Below are 16720 nucleotides of genomic sequence, written 5' to 3'. Positions count from 1 at the left end.
TCTACATTGTTAACCTCAATGTTCTGTATTTGGAATTCAATTTTAATAATTGAATTTGGATGCTTACAAAAGTTGTGACTTGTTCTCAACTGAAAAGATGCAAAATCCAAACCGATTGTTACATGATCATTTTACCTTGCTTTAAGCAAATTATACTGAATTGCTTTGGTTGATTCATGCTTTTTTATGTGATTGTAAGTCAAACTACATGTATTACCTTTCTTTTTTCGGTCACTCAGTTAAACACCGCTCTAATGTTTTCAGTCTGTTAGTTTTGTTGCGCTGCCAAATGCATGCAGAGCTCGCCAAGTGTGAAGAAGCAGAAGATCAACTGGAATATGCTGTCACTCATCTGAGAAAGGCGCTAGAGTTGGATGACTCTGGAATATACTATGACAGACTACAAACTGCTCTAACTAGACTCCAGTTGAGGGCAACGTTGTACAAGACTCCTGAGAGACCAGAGGACTTGGCCGCTATGATAATTGAACAGGTATAGATAAGACTGTGTCAACGATTTTAGCATTATAAACTCACTTAATGGCAAAGTTTAAATTTTAGTGAAGGTTCCTGCACATGGCAAAAATCCCGACTTCTGGCTGTAGTTTTTTATGTTGTCTCATTTACTCAGTACCCCTTCCAGATGATTCAGCCATTTCATCCACATGCCGACAGAGATAAACTATTACGGTGGGGAATTTATTTCCTAATGTTCACGAATGGTGTGTAGCAAGAAAAAGTGTGGAGTGTTGAATTTTAGGTTTTTTGATTTCAGTGGATTAAATATTGGGGTGACGTGATAGCTTAAGTTGGTTGGCAATAGGCAAAGACAAAGTTTCAGACAGGATCCATAACACAGCTCCAAGGCTCTACCATTGAGTTAAAAGAACTCTTGGGAGGCCGGCCAAGGGTTGCTCAAAGCATGTTTAGCACTAACCAGCATTAAATACCACGGAAACCTACAGGTTTTGATATCTCTTAACCAACGGTTAGTGCTAACCAAGCCTCAAGCCACCGTAGCTTATCTATGTTCTTCTAGACAGTGTACGATTGCTCTTCAGGCTTGACAATGTCATGCGCCTCATTTGTGTAAATGCACATTGTTTTGTGGTATTTGATGCAATACACCTGTGCGAAAAGGGAGAGAGTTGGCACAGGGTCAAAAGGACTTGCCTTCCACTGATGTTTTTCTTGAGTAATTCCCAATATTATTTCGGTCATTCTGCTTTAATTTGACTTGCTGTCTCCCCAACTGGCGGAGCACCTGAGCTTAGCTATACAAGCATGCAAGGGACTTTTCATAAAACAACATTGTGCGTTTTCAAGTATTTTGTTGAACAACAGAAGATGAGCAAGTCATCAAATAAGAAGCCTTAAGTCTTTGCATTCTTTTCTAGAAAAATCATTCGATCACTTTTTGACAATTGTTTTTCTGATCAGGGATCTTTTTCTTTGTGTGTCAGGCAAGAGCGAGTGATGATGCTAGTACAGTGCGCATGAAGAGAGCTTCATTGGTGAAGGCAGGAGAAGCTCTATCCCCTGATGCATTCATGCTTGTTCTAGATGGTGAAAGCAGCACAAAGGACCCATCCACCACTAAAGGACCACCAACTGCTTTAGGCATGCTGGCTGGCAGAGCAAAACAGTTTGAGAAAGGAGTTAGCAAGGCTGCAGGCCATTTGAAGAGGCTGGGGAATGAAAATGACCGAGAAAGGTATCAGGACAAGTACACGCACTGTAGCTTGGCTAGGAAGCTCATGCATACAGTGTAAATTACTAGTGTGGCATCGTGGAAGTCTTGCAGTTAGTTTGCTGACTTAACCTGTGAAGCTAGGTAATAGGTTACCATGCATGTACAGGCCCTGACAATTAAATCCACAAATTTTCAAGCTCTGCAAAAAGCTAGAATGACCTGCAAAAGGGCCGGTACAGGAGACTGTAGAGGAAACTTCTAAAAGAATGCGACATAATGGGACTACACTATGAGAGTAAGAGTGAAACAACATAACCCGGCTTCAATTGTGTGGTATAGCTAGAGCGAGTTTTAATCGAGTGTCGCAAAACCAAAACCAAAGTAATTACTTTGGCCAATCAAAAATGGCCGGAGACAATCCAGTAAACCAATCAAAAGTCGAAGTAATTACACGTAGCTGACACAAAGCGCGGAAAAATGTGCATGCGCGAGCCACGATTTGTTTTGGTTTCACTTCTGATTGGTTGAAAAAATGGCGCCAAAACTTTAAACCAATCACCTAGTGAAGTAATGCAAAGCCAATGCAATTCGCTAATTACTTTCGACACTCAATTGAAAACCGCTCTAAATGGCAAAGCATAACTTCATAAATAGATGGCCCCTGATCGCCTCAAATTAGCACTTATAGCAGTCGAAACATCGCAATGTAAACCCCAAGTAATCAAAATGAATTTAGTCGCTGTATTTTATTTACTCTACTTTTAGTCTCATCACAGAGGCAGAGGGTAACTTGAGATATTGCGTTCTTGTTTGAAATAGCAGTTGTCGTTTGTTCTTCTTTTGATTATGAATAAAAGCACAATGGTTGTACTGACAACGGGTTCAGTGCTATTAAAAGTTAATTTAATGCAATACAGTAAAAACCCGCATAAAAGAACAAGTTGGTTGAGAAACTCTAGGCTGACATTTGGTAAAAAGAACACCGCATACATAAGAACCAACTCAACTGGTTCTTATATCTAAGGGAATAGTGGGTAATTTTTATGTTGCTGGGTTGGTTATATTTATCTGTGCCAGCACCTCCCTTGTAATGAATGATACATACAAGCCCTATGAGTTAAGGTGGCTCAAAGCAGTTTCAACACTTTCAAGAGACTTTGCTATTTGAAGGATTGACTCTACAACACTTTATCACGTAACAGCAATGTTATGAAAACATGTGAAACATCATTTGAGAGGATGAAGTCAATTAATAAAGCAGTGTCATGTGTGCGATACAGTGTATAATATTCTGACAGAATTTAAGAACGTGTTAAGAACAGCTTGAGGTTGATTTTTTACTAAGTACCCAATATATAGGAACGACACCAGCCTGAAGCTGAAAAACATAGGTTATTTTATACGGGCTTTTACTGTAGTACATTAGATTATATTGCACCGGTCTAATCTTTCTGTCTACTCTAAACTAATTTTCTAGGGTTCGTATTTGGGCCGATCTGGCCAAGACAGCTCGCAAACAGCAGGTGTGGGATGTTGCTCGCGTTGCTGCCAGGTTTTGTCTCCTTTATGATGACAGTCGCTGGTCTAAGAAGAATGTTAGAAACACATCAGAAAAGCCTGCGGATAGTGCCATGGACAAGGAAGACGTGACTGGCATGAAGACGCCACTATTTGGTGAAAGCAGCAGTAAATTGGATGTTACGGGAATGAAGCTCTTATACCCTCAGGGAATGACAGCTTTTAGTGTTGAACAGGATCTGCTAAGGACTTTAGCAGAAGTGCGATTTATTTTTGCTGAGGTAAGAATAGAGGAGTATAAAGCTGAAAGTGAAGTTTTAGAATTTTGCAGTGTTTCTTGAAATCAGCGTGGCGTTGACTTTGTAGTGCTTGGAATTATTACTCCGTGCTCTCGAATAAAGAATGCCAAATTTGTCAGTTACGATAACAGCAGTAGCTCGGAAGAACGATTTGAAGTTCTTTCATGACAACCAGAGTCTTTTTATTACCAAGTGTGCCATTTCGTATACTATTTGAAAAAAAAGACCGAGAAACCAAAGGACGCTGTTCATTTGATGGCAGGCACAAAGTGATGACGACTGAATGGCTGCGAAAGCACCCTTGTTACACAATCTAAGTGGGTAATACCCATATAATCTAAATTTAGATCAGTGGGTGCAAGCCATCTCAGATGATCATCCGAGTCATCCAAGCAACTCATTAAATATGCGTTTCCTCTTTCACTTCAACTACATGAAGTTTACCTTATACTTAGAAATTTTCTCGTCAGGAAAAAAAAAGGGAAAAAAGGGAAATGTTTTGTTTAAGATGATCGACGGACATGGATGACAAAAAGGTTGTACCTAGTCCGTTAGCACGTGTAAGGAATCATCGATAACCACCACACCATCGCATCGAAGCACGCTGCTGAATGAAGGCGAATTTTTATAATATTTAAATAGAGACCCATTACCAATATTGAAAACTAATCGATTTAAGATGGGAGCTTACTTAGAATGGGCGTTTAGACTTAAACACAGTTTATCAGCACTATTCAAAATGGGTGCTTAGACCTAAATACGGTGCATGCATGTTTGGATGACTCGGATGATCATCTGAGATGGCTTGCACCCACTGATCTAAATTTAGATTATATGGGTATTACCCATTTAGATTGTGTAACACTGGTGGCGAAAGAGTTGTAGGCGAACTTGAAAACGTTGGGTTAACCTTTCCAAATTTTCTGTTTGTTACTCACCTGAAATCGATAAACATATTTTGCCTCATCTTTTTGCCCAAGATTTACTGCCTTGAAATTGTGTAAGGAATAACGCAGAAACAATTTGAATGCGATAAAAGTGTTATGAGACAAAAGTTATTGAATGTTGACCAGAAATCGTAACTAACGCCAGGGCAGGGGAACCTGAAACTGAAACTGAAAATTTATCTTTAGATGTTAATTTGTGATTGTACGTTGTCAGAGTAACGGATTTTGCTAGTATTGTGTACTGTTCGATAGGCACTTGTTCATTTGCTGAGAACAGAGGGTGTGCAACTTGGTGACAAACCTGTCCCACCTGAGGATACTATCAAGCTTAGACCAAAGCGATATGGGGATCATATGGTCAATTTTGATGAGATACCAGAGTGGGTTTCCTATTGGTAAGGAATAGTTGTAAATCGTATTCATTCATTTACTTGTTTATTTGTTTACTTACTTAGTGTTTATTTACAAATTAATTATAATAAAAGTAATTTGCTTACAAGTGCGGTATTATTTTTGGAGGCGAAGTGCTAGAAAGACCCAAAATTCGACACAAAGTTCCTCCATACGCACCCTCCGAATACTTGCAACTGCTATAATTTTTTCAGTTGAGTGAAATGATGTATCTATCACTGAAGTTAAACCTCAAGTCTTGTCGCAAATCTTTTAAGTGCTAGAAGCGTCCAAAGTCATCTCCTTATTATCTACCGTGCGGATCCTTTCCTTTGAAAAATGTGTGTCTAGACCGATTAAAGTTGATATTTGACTCTGCTGTTTAAAGAGTATAAACGGTACTGAAACGGGAATGAGTTTGAATTTCCCCATTACTTTAGGTACTTAGGTTTTACTGCTCTGCCTATTGTCGTCAAAGAACTTTAAGAAATAGAATGAGGAAATCATGCTTTCAAGTTGTTAAAGTAAGAAAGGTGATTTATGCTCTTCGTTCGTTAGAAATAACGTATTGTGAAACTTCAAAATATAAGCTTGTTCTTCTGTCCATGTTTGTCATCCAAAAAGTTATTCAGTTCTTTCCTTTTTCCAGTGAATGGATTTCGTCTCTATCAAATGAAGTAATTCACAGTTTTCATCGTGCAGCAGAGATTGGAGTTGAACTAAAAGAGCCATGGCTGGTATGCAATGCAGCTGTGTATTTGTGGAACTACACCACACACCTGCTGTCACAAGGAAGACATAAGGAGGTTATTCCTATCTACTCACCAGTGCTAGAGGCTGTCAAGAGTACAGGACATGCAGGGTAAGCCACCCATCACAAAGCTTTGAATGTGAGATAAACAGACTGAAAAATTGGCGTTAGTTTCACAAAAAATAAGCGTTGATGATGAAGAACTTTTGCACGGATGTGCTTGGCGAATGCCTCGTGATAGGACTTCGCCTACTGTGATTGGTCAATTCCATGCTCCGTATTCTTCTGTGTGTTCTTATATTTTTTGATAACCAAGAGTTGTTGGATTCTGAAAGACTTTTTTGCAAATTGTGGTGCCTTCATTTTGGTTGGTGCGAAACAACTAGAAATTTCCCTTTCAATTTGAAAATATGTCCTGGTTTCAAGTCCTTTTTGAGGGCAGTCACATTACTGTAATAGTAAGTGCAATTTCGTTTGGTAGATCGGAGTATTTGGAAAATCTATGACTGTTTTGCATTGTCACCCCTGTCGGAATTTACCAACAAATAATCAGTTTAGTTTCGGTTGATTAACTCTTGTTCTCCAATTATCAACCTAGTTTTAGTTGTTGAAAGGGTGGATAACGGTACTGGATAAATCACTGGATAATCAATTGGATTTAATTTTCATTTAAAGGAGTTAACAGTAGTAGAACTCATGTGCCAGTTGTGGTCAGCGGCTTTTTCAGGTCGGTGCATGCGTCGTGATTTCTCCGCTTAAGTGCTCTCGGGCATAACCGTAGCGTTGTGGTTATGTGGCAGAAAAAGCGTGTTTGTGGAGCGTTTTTAGCGGTTGTTCCCCCTTCCTTGCACTTTTTTGTCACTGTCATGTCAATTTCACGAGTGTTGCATGGAGGCTTACGGTTAGGTTGTCGTGATTTCCCAGCCATGGGAGCAGTCTCCATCTAAGAGGTGGCTACCGACAGTGAAAGCACGTGGATGTTACTGGGACCCCAACCTCCACTTAGCGACGGAGTTGTTAAAAAGCGCTTATCTGGTAACTAGAGAGCGTTATCCGGCGTCATTTTGAAAAACCAGGCCGTCTTTTTTTTTCAACAGGGAAACAGTTTTACTGTGCCAAATGTGTAACGCAATTGCCCAAGGCTTTATGCAGCCATGGATTCCAGCACTACCTCCACCCACTGCACCAGTCACGCCCAGCAAAGATAAGAGTGAAAAGACAGAGAAACCAAAAGGGCGTCAGAGTGGTAAAGGAACAAAGGGCGGCGGGCCATCGAAAGGGTCCCTACATACAGTAACAGTAGACCCTGAAGCCACACCTGATTTGAAACAGGCACTGGAGGTACGTTTTAAGACGAACTATGGTATGACAGCAGCAGTAAAACTGATCCGTGTGCGTTTGTGTTGATTAGTGACTGAGTAGGTGCGGTATTGACTGAGAGAGGGAGGGAAGGGGTGATGGAGGGAGTGACAGGACATTTGGTCGCGTGTAACTGGTTTCGAGTTGTCGCATGGCCAGGAGCCCATGAGTAGGAGCTTGCCTCTCACATACAAGCCCTATGAGTTAAGGTGGCTCAAACCAGTTTCAACACTTTCAAGAGACCTTGCTATTTGAAGGATTGACTCTACAACACTTTATCACGTAACAGCAATGTTATAAAAACATGTGAAACGTCAGTTGCTGCTGAACAAGATGCAGTCATTTTTGTGACGTAATAAGTTACCATGGCAACATGAAAGCCTTGCAAAAACACCCTATATTTTGGCTTTAGTTGCTCATATCTGAAAAACGAATTCGGTGAATCCATTTTTTGTTGCACAAACGTGATCAGCAGGCAAAGATGAAACTCTGTAAAGTTTAAAAAAATTCTGTGGAGCGGATTCAGAACTACCTTAAATTTTAAATTATTTAAGGTGGCTCTGAATCCGCTCCACAGAACTTTTTTAAACTTTGCGGAAAGTTTCATTCTGATTACATTTCAGAAATGAAAAAATGTGGGTCATCGAGTTCGTTTTTAAGATATGAGCCGCTAAAGCCAAAATATGGGGTGTTTTTGTTGGGCTTTCCTGTTGCCACGGTAACTTTTTGCATCACAAAAATGACTGAATCTTTTTCAGCAATAATTGGTGTTTGATATGGTTCCATAGTATTGCTGTTAATTGATACAGTGTTGTAGTGTCAATCCTTCTAATAAGAACGTTTCTTTCAAGTGTTGAAACTGGTTTGAGCCACCTTAAACGAGCTCTTCTTGCCTGAAATATTATGCATTCCAATTGGCTGTTCTGTTTTAGTAGGTGAAAGAGAACTTTTGCCACTGACCACTGAAAATTCAGTAAAAACTATTAAGAAGTGGTACTGATTGTTGACTACGGTCTGTTCTTTTTGTTTTTTTGCCTGCGTCGCATTCGATCCCGAAGTATGATCGTTCAAACAATTCTGCAATGCTTTGCTATTGTATTGCTTGTTTTTGAAACGTTCTATTTGTTTGAAATCGAATTCCAAAAGTCAAGTTGGTGTACCGTGTAGGAAAGGAACCTGTATGTAGTAGAACCCAACCTTAGTGTATCAAGCACAAGTATGTTGTCACATGTTAGCACTGGTACATAAAATGCCTTATAGTCCGGTCTGTTAGGTCGAAAATCGTGACAAATCGCGTAAAAGCACCAAATTAGGTACAGATGTTCCTTTTGACGTAAGAAACGAATTAGAAGGGGTGCCACGTGATTTGGCTATCCGGGGGGGCATGAAGCTCGTAGAAATTACGCCATACTCAAATGCTGGCATGAAAGCGAGGCTCTGGCATTTAATGTGTTTATTACGTACCAGGTTTGACGAATGCCGTTGTAAAATGACTAAACTACATTACTCAGACTCAGTTTTGTGTTTGTGTCCATAAAAGGGCATTTGCCTTGATCACGTGACATTCCCATAATGCTTTGAGCGCACTTACATCAAGGAGTGTTTTTGTTGCGTTTTACACATTTAATTTTTAACATCTTCGGCGAGATATCGTAAATGGTTGTTATTTGTTGCTCTATTTCTAAGGATTTGTGTTCTGGCAGCCTTCAGAACTACTACAGAGCTCAGTACATGGTAGATTGGCTTTGAAACATTTACAACGACCACTCTTGCAACTTTTCTTGCATCCACACTTTGGCAATTCACTGCACGCCTTAGAGGCTTCTGGAAGTACGGTTCAGCGGGGCCTCCATCTACCGGGCGGTTCTCCATTTTCCATCCAAAATCAGATGGGGATGGGTAAAATTGTTGCTCATCAAGGGACGTCCAGATGCTTGCTTGGTAAAGAGCTCTGTTAGAATGATTTAACAGGGCATCCTAATAAACAATAGAAATTATATATAAATTTTTTACACAAGTATAATTTTAAACAAACGCGCACCGCTTATTTCCATGTACTTCATAAATTAAGCTCTCTAATAGCCCAAGTAGAATAACTATAGGTTCAAGTCCAACATAGCCTTATGATAAACTTTGGATAGTTAAAATAAAATTGATAAGTGGGTTCAATACAAGAAAAGGTTGGGTTAGTTGAAATGTTTCTCGTCTTTTCCCTAAACTGTTTTTTTTTTTTTCGCGCTGTCCTCACAGGTGTTTACCTATCACAAATTTAGCCTATCAAACACAAAAGCAACTAAAAATTTGTGTATGATGGGTTCTTACCTCTGTTGGGGGAATGTTTTCTAGCCCCCGATTCTTTTTTGTGAATAGTTCTCGTCGAGCAGTGTTCACATCGGTAGCAAGGCTGGTCCTGTCATAAAGTATCTCCACAAAGCGCTGAAGGACATCAAACACAGGAGTGTTGATCTCAACTGGAAGGAAAGGGCTATCGTTCACAAAACGGAAAGCCTCTGTGGTTTCAGGGTACGCTTTCCAGGCCTCCCACGCAGATTTCTTTCCTTTCCCCAGGAATGCTTATGTAGTGTCTCAACCGGTAAATGCGTGGAAAAATGGAAGCGCACGGCATTTCTGCTTTCCCAAATGCTCACAAATGGTGTTAAAAGAAAGCAACTGAAAATTCTTTCCCATCCCAAAGGCGACCCAAAAGCTCAATCCAGACCAAATCGAAGACAACGTGTGGAAGTGCGCAATTAGAATAACAAGAACATTTGTCGACAATGCGAACAAAGACACTTCTTCCCCCCATATCCAAAGCATCTCTAACGTTTACAAGAATCCCCGTGTCGGCTTCTTCATGGTTGCAGCTTTCTTCGAGGAATATCTGCCAGTTCTGAGGTAACTTGACATGCCCAGCTACCTTTCGTCTCACGCCTTTTCCTCTCTTCTCAAGGGAAGATTCTTTCAGACCTCCACTCGGTATTCATCCCACACAACGTCAATTCGTTTGGTACTCTTCAAGTGGTTTTCCACTTCCACTTGGAATCTGCATATTCAGAAAACGTAGTGACTGATGAAACTGGAAGCGCATGCACAATAGCTGCTCCATCAAAAACTTTGACATCGTAAGATGCTGGTGGTGGAGGTGGCGGTGTTTCTTTGTTGACGCATGAAATCAAATCAGACTTTACCCGAATCGGAGATTGTCAAACTCTGACAAAGAAGGTGGATACGGCTGATTTTCATGCTTGAAGAACTCTTCAAGATCTCCTTCGCGCTGTTGGCTGGCAATATACAAGCAACTGAAGAAGTAACGGTCACTTGTTATCGCTGTCAACTTTAAGGACGCTTTGCAGAGTTGCTTCGGCTGCTGGCGCTTAAACAGTGGCAAGGTATTCTTTGAAATCGTATCGTGAATCGATACAGTCCTTTCATCAATGACGTCTTTTACGAATTTCTCTCTATGCACATTATCCACGACTGAGACATCTGCGCAATTGCGTGTGTCAAGGTCAAGTAATTCAGGGCAGTCATCCTTAAAAGGGTTTCCCATTTCTGAAATTATACTTACAAGTTGCTTCGCATGACTTTGAAAGGTTTTCTGTGTAGAAAGTCCTTGTTCGTGGTGTTTGTTCTTTTCATCAGCATTTGTTTCACTTTCAACTGACTTTCGAACTCTTGCAACACTCGAGCACATTCTGGTCCGGCCACCATCCATCTTCTAAATGCGACAAGACTTTCCGTTAGTCCTACAGCTCCACCTGATCCCTTCACCCTTGCGTTATTTTGCTCGTGTGCCTGGTCGATTGGGATGCTTGAAAAACTGCTTGATGACTTCGAAATGACCCAGCATTCTCTGAGGCTTTGTTGAACGGGGCCTGGTAAGCACTTCATATCTCTTATGTGAATAGGTAGCCACCTCGCGTAATTAGTGTGATCAAGAGCAAAGGACCAAGGAGCAAGAGATTCCAAGGCTTCTACGTACAGAGGAGTTGTTTTCACGATGTGCTTTCACGAATGACAGTACTTTGAGTTCCATTTGCATGATCATGTCCCAAAACTTGTACGTTGGGCTGGTCTTAATCATTCCATCGTGCCACTTCTGAAACTCCTCTTCGTCCTGTTGACCGTTTAGTTCCCGAAAGGCAACATGCTGCAATTTATACAAAGCTGCCGCGGTTACCTGGTGGGCGCATCTGGTTTTCGTCAAATGCGCTACCTTAAGGAAGGAATCTGATGTCCCACTGGAAGCTATCCCTGCCTCAGTTAGTGCTGTAGTCCAGCCAGATAAAGCTACAAGGTCACCACACATGGTCGACAGCACCATCTCAATGTTTAGGCCCCCCAGCATGACAACTTGAACATTTTCTCCTCTGTGTAGCAGGCCAGTTCCACTGAACAACTTTTGCGATAGCAAAAAGAGGCTGGTCACAGACAGTGACAGGAATTTGGCCCGGGTTAAGAAATTCTGTTGCCTTCTTAACCACAGACATTCCATGTTTCATCATGGCTACTGTGGCAGCCTTCTCGTAAAACAATGGCAACAAGCTACCCAAGCGTGGCAAAGGGTTAGGCAGTTCAGTTACAGATGCGTGATAAGCAGCCCATGAAAGATGAATACCTTTGGTAAGCTCCTCATTAAGATGTTGTTCACAGTACTTCAACCAGTGAACTTGTTTTTCAATGGCAATATACAACTGATCCGTGCTTACGGTCTCCACACCTGCTTGACTTGTGGCAGGGACTTTTACTTGGAATGTTTTTATAGAAACAAGAGGAACTAAGGAATACGTGTCAGGCAGTGTGATTAATCCTTTGCACTCACTGGTTGGCTAACGTCTGAAAAAAGAAATATTTAAAATATTCTTAATCTAACAATGGTTTTGTTTTTAGAGCGTTGTTAACTCGGGAAATTTTAGTCTGAACTAAAATAAATTGAATGGCATTTTTGTTTTATCCGTCATCGTATCTTTGAGGCCGACAACCGTTTAATAGTTTAACACGCTCCGCTTTCCAGATTTGTGTCACTCCATAATTTTTCGTTTAAAATCAAATAATAAACCTACTTAAACATTTCCTTCTTGAACCATTTTTTTTATAACATCTAATGATTTCTCACAGTTTTTCATTCATCTCAAGTTATAACGCTTATTCAGAGTAACTTTTATTGAACACCGGCTCACATATACGGATAAAAATAAAAATCACTCTTCGTTTTTAAAAGAACAACTTGACTTTGTTTCACATCATAACGAAATGAATTTTAGCTCATCGAAGGATGGAGTATAAAACATGAGTTGATACTTACAGTTCAGATGGTGAAATTCCGTGTAAAACAAGAAAACGTACCTCTCAACAACTCTACTGTCACGCCGGTCACCGGGAGGTAAAGCGCATGTTGTATGGAAACACCACTGGCTTTTTATTACCATTTATTGTTTAAAGATTTTCATTAAGTTACAACAAATTTAAATAAAAGGAACTTAGTAAATATCTTCTCGCTAAAACATTATATATCATAAAGGAAGTGAAATTCATGTGGAATTGAGCTTTATAATGACTACGCATATATGTCGTCTTTTTTCGCCTTTTTCTACTACAAAAAGGCATTATATTTTTACATTTGAGCACAGCTTATTAAATTTTCATACTTGGTCTTTATTTTACCTCTACCAACACTTATTTCACACTGTAATCAACAAATTAAATTATTTCATAGCTCATCATGACACGCTTTTTTTGACACATTGCAACTGAGACTTACTTACAAAAAAATCCCCCCTCCCCACCCCCCTGGGGTATTTTTTTTGTGGCACCCCTTCTGAAATGATTAGTTATACTCTAAACTACATTTGTGCCAAGTTTGGTGTTTTTACGCGTCTTGTCACGATTTTCGTAATTTTCCGACCTAACAGACCGGACTATTACCAAATATTTGTTTGTACATTTCCACCAGTTTCGCATCGTCAAGAGCTGTGGAAAAAGGCACAATACAAGAAAACAATGCCGTAGCGATTAGGACTTGAAATGCAGCTTAAATTGTCCTATAACTAGGATTTAATATGAAGCTAGAAAATAATGGAAATAAATTTAACCCTGTGCGGTCTCAATAGCTCTGTTGGTTAACTAAAACATATTCCAGAAACCCTTGTTGAAAAATGAAAGGCACCCGACGGCAAAAAAATTGCGTATTTCAGTGCCCAATGACGGCTTCTTTACACATCTGTTAGAGAGTGTATTTGCCTGAGTGTATTTTGAAATCATTCTGAGAGTTTCTCTTCAGTTGATACTTAGGTTAAAAATCGAAGTATCAAAAAACTTAAGGACGGCAGAAAATCTCTGTCTCCGAATTTAGCAGCTGGTTTTGTTTCCTATTAAAATTTATTGTTGAAAATCAAAATTTGCAATGTACGAAGACCCCGGCTAAAGTTCGACGCATGCGAGCCAGACATCTCAACCAGTTTTAAAAATCATTGGATTAAAAATATTGGATTCAAACTTAGAATTACACTGAAAGAAGTTGTGGGGATGGTTTGGGCTAGTTTTTAATCCTCGCATGATTTGATGTGTTGATTTGAAGTTTGTCCCCAATTAGTGTCTCATCGCTTACTTCACTTGACACTAAAACAAATAAAGTTCATTATTGGAAAATCATGGTTGAGTCAGTCTGTGAGAACAGATTTTCATAGAAATTATTCCTTTGGTGCCCCTTTCTCCGTAAATCAGAGCAATTTGAGACACTTTACGTATTTTGGGCAATGGTACTGTGGATGCCACCTCCGAGTCAGGAACCGGGAGAAATGAAAATTGCAGACTGAGTGAGTTCTTCGCGCATAAAACAAAGAGGTTTACTTCTAAATTCCCAGTTAAATTTCAAGTTTCTTTTACGAAACACTTTAACCGCGTTAGTAGATCGCCAATGATAAGTCAGCGAAGTATATTGATGAAAACTGTACCTGCTATACGTGATGTAACGACAGCAAGAAGAAGAAGAAGAATGGACAATGCTTTCATTTTCGACTGCTGTATTAGGTGTCGCTGGTCTCAGGAAACTTGTATGTTCGGCAAAGGCTGCTAAGGAATAACCAAGTCTCGGCGGAGAGTGCTGATAACATCGTACGGAGTCTCAGAAAACGAGTTAGAACAAGAACAAAAGATAGATGTAAACATTTCGAGAACTGAAGAAGTGGTATTATTGTCAATAAGAAAATGTTTTTACTTCCACCTCTGAGGGAATTTATAAGATCCGGGGGGTGAAGAAGAATAATCAGTGTTCATTATTCCATTATTCCTGCTCGAAAATCTTCGTTAATCCATTATTCGGCCCCACAAGATTTCCGTTATTCTTATTCCATTATTCCTCTTCACACCCCGAATCGGTACAGTCTAGCTTTATAAAATGAACAAGTATTCTTTGAGATAAAAGTCCATATTCTGCTCCTATTCATCTAGACTGGAAAGAATAGTTGTTTTAGCACCGAAGAAAGCCGGACATGAGGGGCCAATTTGACAGACATTTCGATTCATACGAAGCAAACGTCGTGCAAGCGATTCAAAGCACGCTGTGTAGCAAAAGCCGCCGCGTTTCCTTGCAGCCGTGAAGAACTTTTTGAAACATTTGTGTAATTGTTTATTTGTAATTTTCTCGATTTCAGCGAGACCCCCTAGACTTAACGCTAAAATAGAAATTAATCAAAATCATAATTATTATATTGTGAAGATTGTTTTTCTCTTGGCTATGATTAATGTGAACAAACAAACTACAAAACGCTGGCTTCTTCTCTTACCTTTGACAAACTCAGGATAAATCTTGTAGCCATCCCTTACATCTTGTAGACTAGCATTTTCTTGTATTTTAAGAATACAGAAACGCTGTCATTCGGCTTTTGTTTGGATCACGGATTATTCACTCTTCAGAGATAGCGAACCAACCAGATTGCTTTAAACACCGAGGGTGTCAGAAATTTCTATAAAAAGTCTGGCTTCTATCTACTTTTGGAATTACCAAGCTTAGTAGGCAAGTAAAAATTTCAAAGGTAGAAAAGTGAGCAGTCTGGACTAACCTTTTCTTTCAGTTTAGACCTGGACCCTTTCGTGGCAATATCAAGTTAGACTCAACTCAATAAGATAACATTTTTGAGTTTGAAACAGAGGCACTCATTACAATTACTGTTAGGTAACTGTTCTAAGATGGGTTCCTGTTTTTTGATACTGTTTATAAGCGCCTTTTTGAAATGGGTACTTAAAACATACTGGTTAATTAGTGATTTGAAAACTTAACTGGCTGTCGGGCATTGAGACGGCTCCCGTTTAGCAGTTCGTTATTTCGAAGCAGAATTTCAGTTACATTTCAATCAAAGCATTGCGTTACGCGATGAACAAATTCAACTTCTGCATAATCAAGATCGACGGCGAATGTGTGCTTTTCGACTGAGTAGAAACATCTCGCAAATGTTAAGTTAATAGGGAGATCTATATCCTTCGAATATAGACAAGGGTTTGTGAAACGGCAAACAGAGTGAATGTGAAAGCCGCACGAAAGTCAGTTTTATTAGGCCCAATTCATACACCGCACTTCAGCTCGTTATCTGTGCGTAACAGCCAAGAAATGCCCTAAAATCAACTGAACAAATTCCTTTTTTTTATTTTCGGCGTAACGCATCTTTCATAGCCTCATATTACCGTTTGCCGTAAATTACCGGTATGTGAGTCAGAATCTCTCATTGCGTCATTGGCGTTATGATGACCCATCTATCGAAAGTTAAGGCATCTTTCCCTTGCCTTTCTTTTTCCGAAACAAAATCGTTGACCCCCCAGTATTTTTTCCTTTTTCAGTTGGAATAAGTAATTTATGACCTAAGTTCATGCGAGAAATGAAACAAATTTTAGTGTGGGAAGATTTTAATCCGCGCGAAAATCCTTAAAATAAAAGCATTGAAGTTGACCTGCTTAGACCATGCCGAAGAAGGTACCTGATGTTTTTCATGTTATGAAGATGATGATGAAGATGACCTTTATTAAAGCCAAGTGTATTTAGCGCGGGAGGTACTAATTGGCACTGAACACTGAGAAATCAAATAAACTCGTATCAAATGGTAGGTTGGCTTTTGACGAGAAGAAAACCGCGGTATCAGGAGAAATACCTCTTGGAGCAAAGTTGAGAACCAACAAACTCAACTCACATGTGACGCCAAGTCTGGGAATCGAACCCGGGCCACATTGGTAGGACGCGAGTGCTCTTACCACAGACTGAACTTCCCGGCTCTTTCATCGAGTTCAAAAACAACGAAACAGCAAGAAATAAATTGTATCCAGCCAGGTATTGTCTTCGTTTAATAATACTGTATTGGTAAATTCCACTTAGATTTGATCATATTGCGAAAAGTTAATATAGTGCAAAGCGCATACAAGTAACCAAAAAACAAAGATTACAGTCAACTCTCTCCGCTATTATGGACAAAAGTTAAATCCTCGACCGAAACTACAGAGAACTTTATGGAAACAACTCCCGCTCCCGCTCCCCAAACTGATATTTTTATCGATCATTTTCTTCTACTCTCGTCGAAGCGGACAACTTACACGTCAATGACAACTTTGCGTTCGGCTGTTGTCATTTTTGTGCACAGAAAATGACACACAGCTGAATGCATTAAAAGGTGTCTGTTCAGATTTTCAAAGCACTTCCGCTCATTTTGTACTGTATTTACTTTAATCAATTAATTAATTTTAGAGCTTATAAGTTGGTTTTCGCAGTAGACTTGTGCTT

At 39.8% G+C, this 16720-nt stretch overlaps 1 protein-coding gene across 3 annotated transcripts in view; it reads left to right on the top strand.

Annotated features, from left to right (window-relative positions):
• Positions 1–16720, top strand: part of LOC138007347 (cilia- and flagella-associated protein 46-like) — a 132082-nt gene that overhangs the window by 55299 nt on the left and 60063 nt on the right. For all 3 annotated transcript variants that reach the window (XM_068854178.1, XM_068854177.1, XM_068854176.1), the window contains exons 12-17: positions 265–493; positions 1464–1714; positions 3171–3492; positions 4710–4852; positions 5497–5709; positions 6696–6939. In XM_068854178.1, coding sequence (XP_068710279.1) covers positions 265–493; positions 1464–1714; positions 3171–3492; positions 4710–4852; positions 5497–5709; positions 6696–6939 — 1402 coding nt within the window. The remainder of the gene's footprint in view (positions 1–264; positions 494–1463; positions 1715–3170; positions 3493–4709; positions 4853–5496; positions 5710–6695; positions 6940–16720) is intronic.

This window comes from Montipora foliosa, chromosome 6, assembly GCF_036669935.1.
Source record: "Montipora foliosa isolate CH-2021 chromosome 6, ASM3666993v2, whole genome shotgun sequence".
Classification (NCBI taxonomy): Eukaryota; Metazoa; Cnidaria; class Anthozoa; order Scleractinia; family Acroporidae; genus Montipora; species Montipora foliosa.
The sequence above is the reverse complement of the archived record's forward strand: the minus strand, read 5'-3'. Positions and strand labels throughout refer to the sequence as shown.